Source organism: Lupinus angustifolius, unplaced genomic scaffold, assembly GCF_001865875.1.
Source record: "Lupinus angustifolius cultivar Tanjil unplaced genomic scaffold, LupAngTanjil_v1.0 Scaffold_698, whole genome shotgun sequence".
In the NCBI taxonomy this organism is placed as follows: Eukaryota; Viridiplantae; Streptophyta; class Magnoliopsida; order Fabales; family Fabaceae; genus Lupinus; species Lupinus angustifolius.
Genome location: NW_017728023.1, coordinates 434 through 10762, shown reverse-complemented (window position 1 = coordinate 10762; position 10329 = coordinate 434). Strand labels below are relative to the sequence as shown.

General features: G+C 29.3%; 1 protein-coding gene across 1 annotated transcript; it reads right to left on the bottom strand.

Annotated features, from left to right (window-relative positions):
• Positions 1-6402: 6402 nt before the first annotated feature.
• On the bottom strand, positions 6403-9877 carry LOC109341824 (protein indeterminate-domain 11-like). Its single transcript, XM_019579796.1, has 3 exons — positions 8983-9877; positions 8425-8824; positions 6403-7386 (listed from the first exon to the last, which is right to left on the bottom strand). Exons 1-3 carry the CDS (start codon positions 9212-9214, stop codon positions 6603-6605), a joined length of 1416 nt encoding a protein of 471 aa, XP_019435341.1. The 5' UTR covers positions 9215-9877; the 3' UTR covers positions 6403-6602.
• Positions 9878-10329: the final 452 nt, after the last annotated feature.

The following is a 10329-nucleotide window of genomic DNA, read 5'->3' as shown; positions in this document are numbered from 1 at the left end:
TGTGGCACAAATATTAATATACGTATAATTGATTGGTTAAAAAAATATTTAATTATTTTTTTTAATTTAGATACATTTTTTTAACTAAACATAGGTACTCTCCCTCAATTGCTATGTTTATTTGTTTTACTTCTATGTCTTGTCTTTTTTATTATGATTTTTGTTTTGAACCTTTGTTCATACTCATATAAGTCATGATAACTTGAATGCTTGTAAATGGCAAGAAATAATTGCTGCTAGTGGGGTTTAAAGTAGGGAACTTGAAAGTCATGATAACTTGGATGTGATGATAATTAAACTCGTGTATACTTTAACTATTTGTTTTTTTTCCTGCAAGAAAGTTGTATTATTTGGATTGCTTGAAGGGTTTATTTAAATTATTGTTATATATGATGTTACGTTGATGTTACGTTGATTTTTCTTTGTCATTGCATTTCTTTGTCACTAGTGAATAGTGATGCTAAAAGGTTACCACTTGCATAGTTAATAGGACATGAGACCAAACATTATTGTTAAATAAAGAATTTAACAAAATTGAAGTGAACTCAAACCAAACCAACCATAAATACTTTGATCATACCCCTCTTATTTTTATTTCAATTAGGAATATTATATTCTTCTACTAAATTTTTATAATAATCCTTATATCCACAAGAAAATGACATATGTTACTTGTAAATCAATCATTAATAAATAAATTATCATATTATAATATATGTCCTTTTTTGTGAATATGAAAATTAATACAAAAATTTAGTAAGAGGATATATTATTTTTTATTGGTATAAAATCACTATCACTTTGTAAAGGGCCAATGTTGGTAATTAATGAACATTGGTTCAATTGATACATATTTGATTCCCCTTAAGTAATGTCTCGGGTTCGAGTTTTATGGATAGAAAAATGTCCGTTGGGAGAATTAGTCCCACATACTTAATATTCCCAATTTAGACATATTGTCTCAAGTGCAAAGATATCTATGAGAAATAAAAAAAACAGACCATGATAGTGGCAGTTGTGCGAATACTTTGACTAAAAGCTCCATAAATTTCCGCACACTTTTGTTGTTTCTGTCATTGATGTAGAGTGGGACCAATGTTTCTTTACTATTCATTCATGTGCTTTTTCCTTCTAGGGCAAACCAGCGAGTGAGTTTATTGAGTTCGGATTCAGCATGCATTTTAAAAAACAAAAGAGAAATATAATTTTTAATAGTATATTTATTCTTTTAAATTCAATGAAATTACAATTTTTTTTATTAAAAGCAAAGGAAGAAATATATATTTATCTATTCATTAAAGAATATGATACTTGTTCGAGTTTATTTATTATCACATCAAATCTGCTGACACATGCTATTTTATATGTAACAAGTTTATGATTTTTTCAATAATAATAATAAACTTAATTGATAATTTAATAAATATTTTTCTTCTATCCATTATAAGTTGGTGGTACATGTGAGATTTTGGTTTTGTCCCATTTACCAGTGTTCAATTAAAATAACTTTTTTAGCACATGCAACTTTGTTTTAATATCCAAAAATTCTAAATATTTTTTTTTAATTTTAATAGGTCACCTGAATAACCTTTTATACAACATTTTTCGCAACAAGGATCTTTCGATATTTTCACAAAGAGGATTTTTTCATTCAATTCATTAAGAGGTCTCCCCAATATAAAAAATATGTACCAACAAAGCGTTGGTATGATGATGTAAGATTTTACTAGATCCCCAGATTAATGGTTCGATTCCAATGAACAATACTTGTTGGAAGGAAGGGCAATCACGAACTCTAAAATTTATTAGTCTCTTACCCAAAAAAATGAAAAAATACCCTGGGTAATAACAAAAAATATCAAAAATATGAAAATATTTTTTGCTTCATATTTACTTGTACAAAATTGTTTTCATCGGGTAATATAAGTATGAAGTCTTGTTTGTAGTGATTTGAATATCTACATTAGTACATAGAAACAATAACCAATTTGATATTGAGAGAAATGAATCATATGTGGAGATAAAATTACTTTGAGAGTTATTTGGCTGAGAAAAAGATGAGTGTGTTTGTTATTTTGATGAATTTGTTGATATTCATGTTTTTGTTGCATCTCCAAAAAAGAAGTTTCTCAAATTTAAAGTTGTTGAATTCCCAATTGTATTTTACAATGTCACAAGAAAGGTGAATATAAAGGATTTAACATATGATTTTGATTAAGAGAAAATTTTGGTTCTATTTTATAATAAGAACAGTTAAATATATGAAATGTAATTTATGTTTTGATGATTTGACTCTTCTTATTTTCACAGCACGTACAAAATACCCAAGTTGAGAGGCATGTGATTTACACAGAAAAATTCAATAAATTTGTTGCTTATATGATTAGTGAGGAACATTTTACAAATGGTTTTAAAGCAATTGGTAGCTCCAATTTTGTATTCCCTTAGAACTTACTTCACCTACTTGTGATGAATAGTGAAATTCATTTCTTGCATTTATGATCATGTTCAACATCGTAGGCCCAACATAGGAGGGATGTAAAATCCCAACTATAATAGGCCCAATATTTTTTAATTAATAATTTGCTCCTATTCGGAGCCACACTAGTACAAGAACTATTAAAATGAGGGTTTGAATTTTTTATTAAAAATAAATAAAACATGAATGTACTGATAATGTAACAGTTTTTTGTAGTCATTCACCATTTATTTTAATCATTATTAACTCTTAAATAAAAATAATATTAATAAATGCATATGATATACCAAAATATGCAAATTTTGTAAACTGACAGCACATGTTAAATTCTTAAAAAAAGTATTAAAAGATAATTTTAGATAATCATACAATGGTTTTAATATCTATATTTTTTGTACTACAAAGAATATTTCCTTACATTTTTTTGGTAAGAAACTAACCATTTTCGGGGTTTGTGGTTATCTTTCCTAATAAGTGTCGCTCACAGAAATTGAATCATCAACCTTAGATATCCAATTAGATCAACACCATGTTGGTTATAAATATAGTGTGGTTCAACAATCCCGGAGTTAACATCCTCCTCAGTAATAAAGAATGACTTTTTAAGAATGAACCTAAACAAGTCCCAAGCCATGACCCTCACTACACGAGTCATTCAGAAACTTCACCCAATTGCATTATAAACGTGGCTTGATATTGAACATGAGCAAACTTTTTTTTGGGGTGGAATAACCCCTAAGTTTGTTGGCTCGGTCCAATAAAGTAAAACTGAATTTTTTCACAAAAAATAAACTAGAACTAAAATAATCTTCTAACATAATTGTGATGAAAAGTGCTAAATAACCACTCATATTTCAGTATCAAAATGATGAAATATCACTAGATTAATTAACACCTTTGTGATGATGATGCATAGAAAGAAACTGAAACATAGACATGGGTTTGAGATGATTAAGAAAGTGGTGGGAGCTTGAGTCAAACAAAAAGGTGACATTATTTTTTAGACAATGGGGAGAGTAATGAAACATCTTCAAGGATGGGAGATTGCATTTCTCCATTTTTATCTCCATATCTCTCTTAAACCCATTAGAAAGTTTAATTCAATTAAAAATATATATATATAAATTAATATTTTAATATTATTTTATGAGTTTTGATTAACTAGAGATATGCTACATAAAAATTCCCATAGAAATGATACTTTTCCATCATCTTTACAATGACAAGTCAAATAGGATTATGGCTTCTACATGAGGCCACTAATAAAAAACACAGAATAAAACAAAACCCTTTCAATCATTCTGGCTATTCTCTCAGCTTTTAGAGTATTCTCATTTCATGTAATTAAGAGTGGCCAGACAAAAAAGCAACCCCAACATAGAACATGATCTAAAACCAATGCAAACAGTAGAGTTATATGGTCACGGGGGAATTTGCTTTTTGCCCTTCATCATGTATATACCTATCACATTTCCCTTTCCTTTTGCGGTCTTTAGCTGTTTCTGCACATTCATCATGTCCCACATCGAAATCTCACCACTTACAATAATTTTCACTACAAAAATTGTAGCGTTATTCAACAGTGAAAGCTATGTGATATAAACCTTTTTTTATCAGGATCCTCTCTTGAAACTAATAAAATACTCGTGCATTCGTATGAGACACATTCCTTACAAAGACACAGAAATAAATCAAAGTCGAAAACAAAAATATATAATATTAATTATGTAATCTTCAAAGATAAGTTAAGTAAATAAGGTAAAACACATAAAATGTATTGATCTAGATTCCAAGCATTTGATATGACATATGATTAATACATGAGTTGTATAAAGTAAAGATAGATAAAAAGAAACAGTAACTAATCACATAGCTAATGAAGTAATTAATAATGAACTCAATAAATCACAAGCAGTAATAACCTACTAGCTAGTCACTGTCATTGGCTATTACTGTTTCCTTTTGTTTCGTTTTCATGTGTAAGATGAATGTTAACAAGACTAGAGCATCGAGATTCTGAGGAATCCTTCATTGCAGAGATGTTTTTAACTATGAAAAGAAAGGTTCCATCGACACTTTCAAAACTTTCTTATTTTATCAATATTCACATACTCTCAGTCACTCACCAAAGGTAGCCATTTATTTATTATATAATATATAATATATATCTTGTGCGGATTAAAAACCATATTGTGAAAAAATTAGAACAATGAATCATGATTATTAAATTTAATTTAAAGGATCAAGACCAAGTGGAAAATGCATAGCTTTTTAAAGAGTCATATGAGGTTAAGTAGCTTTTAATATTGACTATTCATTCATGATTATTGTATGATGAAAATGTTATTTTTACTCTCTCACAATAAGCTAGCCAAAATAAATGATTTTAGCAAGTTCTCATTAGAAAATTAAAAAATATGCATATATGTGAGTAAAAAGAAAACTTAGAAAACAAGTTTATTCTGCTTGTGTTAGGAATTACTATCTATTGTTCTTTTTATAAGACTCTAGATGATAATTTCACTTACAATAAAAATTATTAACTTTTTAAGAATGGTACATAACTGTAAAATATGTCTTTTGTTAATGGAATTATATTTTTTTTTCTTACTTAGATTCCATGAGTAAATTAAATAAGAGTATTTGACAATAAATTATTTTATTATATATAAAACTTTGGAAATAGTTTTATAAATAAAATTGAAACAAAAGTAGTAAAATAAAATAAATAGGCAAATGGATGTCGACTAGAGAGAGAAATGATATCTAAAACAAAAAAAATGTAATAATATGGTGAGATAATATTTGTATTATTAAAGACTATACTTAAAAATAGAATTTCCTTTTCTACTTGGAAGAAGATATTAGTTCATTGAATTTAGGGATCATGCCTCATGACTAAATCTCATTTCCATAGGAAAATTATATAAACAAAAATTAATATTTCAATATTATTTTATAAAATTTTATTAGTATGCTAGTTTCTCGTATACATCTTTCATCATGCTTTTCTAAGGTTATAATTCCTACAAAAACCACACCAACAAATCTAAACCAAGCGAACATGCATATCATAGTTACTAATATTCTAGCCATACATTCTTTTTCATACACAAATGACATTGATTATCAAATTTAAGAAAATTAACTATACCTCTACTTATTGTGCTGTGATGACTTATCAATTCTACATTTTTTTTATTTGATTGTATTTAGTTTTATCTTATCTTTTTGGCACTCATATTTCCAATTTTACCATATAAATAAAAAGTGTAATATTGATGCACTAATAAAATAAAGAAGTATGTACAATCAGTGTATCATCTATTATTTATTAGAATTACTTTTTTTAAAAAGTCAAACATAATTAAAAATGAATGATAGGTAATAAAATAATAGTATAAAAAACTCTTATACTATTAGTCTATACATCTTTTTGTGATAAACTAATGTGAATTATGCATTCGTCACCATCGTAATGAAACTCATCTATATATTCTGATCATATCCATGCTGCTTCAATGATCCTGCGTGTGGGGCCATGTCTATAACTTTTACTGATAAATCTAAATTATTTATGGTCTATGTATTATCTCGCTTTTGGTTAATAATTTAAAGTAAGTGTAAAAAATAATGAAATAAAAGATGTGTCTGACTTATTTTGAGATGGAGATCACATGTCCTAGATAATGTTCTACTCTATATTTCAAATCAATGAAAGTGTTCCATTTTATTATTTTTATTTTTAAATTTTTTATTTTATCTACGTGTTAATATATAATTAAGTTGGGATAGATTGTTGAATCAGACATCCGTACATGAGTGCCACACTTTAGTAAAAAAAAACAGATTTCGTCCTTATACATAGAGAATATATTTTTTGGTCGGCATAGGTTGTCTTTATTGAATCCACAAACAAATTGAAATTGCAATAATATATAGTAAGTAAAGTTTAAGAACATTAATGCATGAAAATTGGATTCTGATCTGAACGTCCCTCCCTTTGGGAAGATTCATAATATCATAAACAAAACTTAGTTTTGAAAGGAAAATAATACATATACATATACATATATATGTATAATTTCAAGAGGAAAATCCACTTACATATATTAGAGCTAACCTAACCTTGCCACGGATTTGGGGACTGGTTTTGTTGATGATGGGAATTAGAAGAGTTCATGCAGTTTCCCATGCTAGCAATGGTGAGAAAATCACTATGAGAGAGAGGTTTAAGGCCCAAGAAATCTCTTGTCATGGCTTCATTTCCTCTCCCACCACCATCATTATCACCATTGTTTGTTTTCTGAATGATATTATTCTCATTGTTTGAGTTGAGAATGCCACCAAAAGCATCCTCAAAAGAAGTTCCTTCAAACATAACATGATTAAGGAAAGAAGAATGAGAAACACCACCTGCGGTGGTAGACATAGTCACATGGTCTGGTTTGGTCATGGTTGCACCCATCTGAGCTGCTTTCTGAAGCAATGCTGTAGCTGACATGTGTGGCGAAGTCACAGGCTGCACAACTGGAACAAGAGTAGTGGGACCAAGGCTACTAGGGTTAGGGTTTGAAGTTTGATCTTGATAATGATGATGATGATGGGAAAAGATTGATGAAGTAGAAGAGAAATCAAGAGTGTTGTTATTGTTGTTGTTGATGTTGTTGTTACTTTGTGGGCCAAGCCATGGAGGCATTATTTGTGGACTTATGAGACTGAAACTTTGTTGCTCTTTTTTCAATGAGAAAATGTTATTATTAGCATGAATATTATTGTCTTGATGATCATGAGTTTGGAGAAGAGAGGATTGAAGAAGTGATGAATGGTGGTTGGGTATGGTTCCTCTTGCACTTTCTTCTGCCAATGCATCACAGAAGGCTCTGTGGGTTATGAAACTGTCCCTCCTGAAAGTCATAAAATAAAACAAAACAAAACACACTTAACACTCACAAAACAACAAAACCAAACAACGTCACTTGATGAGTGCTCAACAGTTCAGACTTCAGAATATATTCAGTATCTTTCTCTTTCTTTCTCCTTCCCAACCCTTACCCTTTATTTAGTGTCTGAGAGTGCTTAAAGACAAATAGTCCAATATTAGCAATACAATGTGGATCATATGTTTCAAAACAATGTTTTAAACAATGTTTTATTATCTATCCTGAACCAATCATATATTGACATGTGAATCAAAAAAATAAATTTAAAAACAAAAAATAATAAAATATATCACTCTGATTAGCTTAGGATATAGAGTGAAATATCATTTAGAATAGATAATTTCTGTCAACCATTGCATTAAAAGTTTTACTTACTAAGAATGTGATTTTAGGCTCTTATTGCTAGGTCCTATGTATCAATGTAAGGAACTTTATTTTCTTATTCATTATCTTGTGATTCTTCTCCAATGTAAGATGGGTAACAATATTTTACATAGCCAAAATAACGAAAAGGTTAACGGATTTCTATGAGTGACATTTTATAAGAGAAACAGATTCGAAAGTACAATAATATATATGAAATGTTTTAACAAAGGTTTTTCTGCAATAACAATTATTTAAAATAGATTTTTTATTGCATATAAAAATTTAATTAATTACAATAAAATTGAAAAAGATATAATATCAAACAAAAAATTGATGTGAATTTGAGTCAACCTAGGATTGAAATTAATACCTTCATAAATGAATGATGAATGACTATAGATGGGGATCTGTCGTCCCCGAAATAATCTCTATCTCTAATCATTCATAGTGAACTAAAAATTGATAACATTATAAATATTTAATTTTTTAATGGACATAACATAATACGATTAATTTGAGACAAACTTTGGGACATACTTTAAGATAGGAGATCGTTATCTATTTGACTATGATTATTTATGAAGTGAAGTAATTAACATATGATATTCATTCCTAATGAGTTGAGATGTTAGTTACCTTGAGAAGAGGGTTCCACAGTCACATCTGTACTCTCTTGTGCCACATGTCTTTGAATGAGCTTTCCAATCAGATTGAACTGCATACTTCTTTGAACACTTATCACATTTCCACTTTTTTTCACCATGCTTTCTGCAGAAGTGCTTTTTTATCCCAGTTAAGTCCCCTAATGCCCTTAATGGGTCATGGTGCACACAACTTTCTTCTGGACACACATACACTTTCTTTCTTATTATTTCTTTGTTTGTTCTTTGCTTCAACTTCCATGGTAAATTATGCCCTCTTCTATGAAGTTGAAGATTCTGGTCTCTTTGGAATCCCTTGTTACAGATCTCACATATGAACCTATTTGTTGCCATTAAAGTCTTTGGAGATAAAGCTATGACTTCAGAATCTGGGTCTAGAATATTCCAAAAACAAAAATATCAGCATATATTAGTTAGAAAAAAAACAGTTTTCTTATAAAACTTGTTTTTTTTTTATAATTATGGAAACATCATGCAAAAAACTATTATACTAATCCAAACAAATGATAAAGTTTGAATAGTGATATGAAACCTGGGTTTCCAGGAAGGTTTCTTTTTCTCTTAGCTTGAGGCTGAGCTTGAGAACTTGGTGGTGGAGCCAAGTATTGTTGTTGAGGGTAATTGCTACTGTTACCAATTTCAGTTCTGGTTCCTGAGGAAGCACTAGCTTCACCAGATGCAGAAGTCAAATTAGACATGTTTTCCTCCACTAGTAATGTTTGCTGATGTTGCTGCTGTTGTTGTTGGAACATCAAAACATTCATCGTATTTTCCTATGCTTTGAAATATTTTAATCCTAAGGCTGTAACATAGTCCTTAGATCTTGGTTTTTTTTATGCAACAACACTTGGTTCTGGGATCTAAGAGAAAAACTTGCCCAAAATAGAAAAAGAAAGAAGCTAGAGTATATAATATATATAGTAATATAGGTTTATAGCACAGACTAAACTGGTAAGAGAAAGAACAGAAGAAGTGAATAAAGATAGAAATTTGATATAGAACTAAGGAGTAGTCTTCGAAATCACACAGCAGATAAAAAAGAAAAATAAACACAAACCATTCGTACTATATTTAAACTTTGATGGTTTCTTCTTCTACTTTGTTTGGCACTTAGGTAAGAGACAACTTTGCTTTTGTTTTTGAGAGAGCAGAAGAAACAAAAGAAGCTAGAGAGTGATAAAAGAGTAAACTGTAGAAACTGAACCCAGATAGTTTAATTTGATTAACTTAGTCTAGCCACTTTTCTCCTTCATGGTTTAGAAAACCATGCTTGCAGAATAATACCAAGAAAAACAAGTTAAGGCACACACATATATGAACAAAAATATGCTCTAAGTTGTTCAAAGTTGAAACTGAGAGAGAGAGAGAGAGAGAGATGTGGATGAAGAAGGGAACCCTACGGTTAACACTGACGCAGCAGTTTCTGTCTTTTCCCTCCTCTCTCTTTCTTTCTTTCTTTCTTTCTTTCTTTCTATACACACATGAGAAATGTTTTCTTTATTATTAGTTGTATATATTATTGGTTTTAGATAGAAAAGTGGGGTTTTTTTGCTATAAAACTTTTGTTTAAATAAGACTTGATCACTCTCCTTTCGTTTCTGTTGTAAAGTATGCAGAAAAAAGGGCTGAAAAAGAAAACATGTAAAAAGAGAGTATCATTTGTGTATGCAGATAGCATGTAGTAGAATATACATAAGTCATGGAGAGAGACAGAGACAGAGAAAGATAGAGAGAGATAAGTGCACTAGCTTCTATTCTATTATTTAAAATGAAATGGTGATACTTTATTCTATTGTGTATATATAGGATCTTATATTTGTACTATTTTTATCATTTGTTATAAGAATATAATATATATATTCTCATTTCATTGTATACA

Coding starts and splice junctions, on each gene's coding strand:
- LOC109341824 (XM_019579796.1), bottom strand. CDS start 9,214: ATGAATGTTTTGATGTTCCAACAACAACAGCAGCAACATCAGCAAACA. Junction 8,825..8,982: donor AAACCTTCCTGGAAACCCAG/GTTTCATATCAC, acceptor GGAATATTCTAG/ACCCAGATTCTGAAGTCATA. Junction 7,387..8,424: donor TGTGGAACCCTCTTCTCAAG/GTAACTAACATC, acceptor TATGACTTTCAG/GAGGGACAGTTTCATAACCC.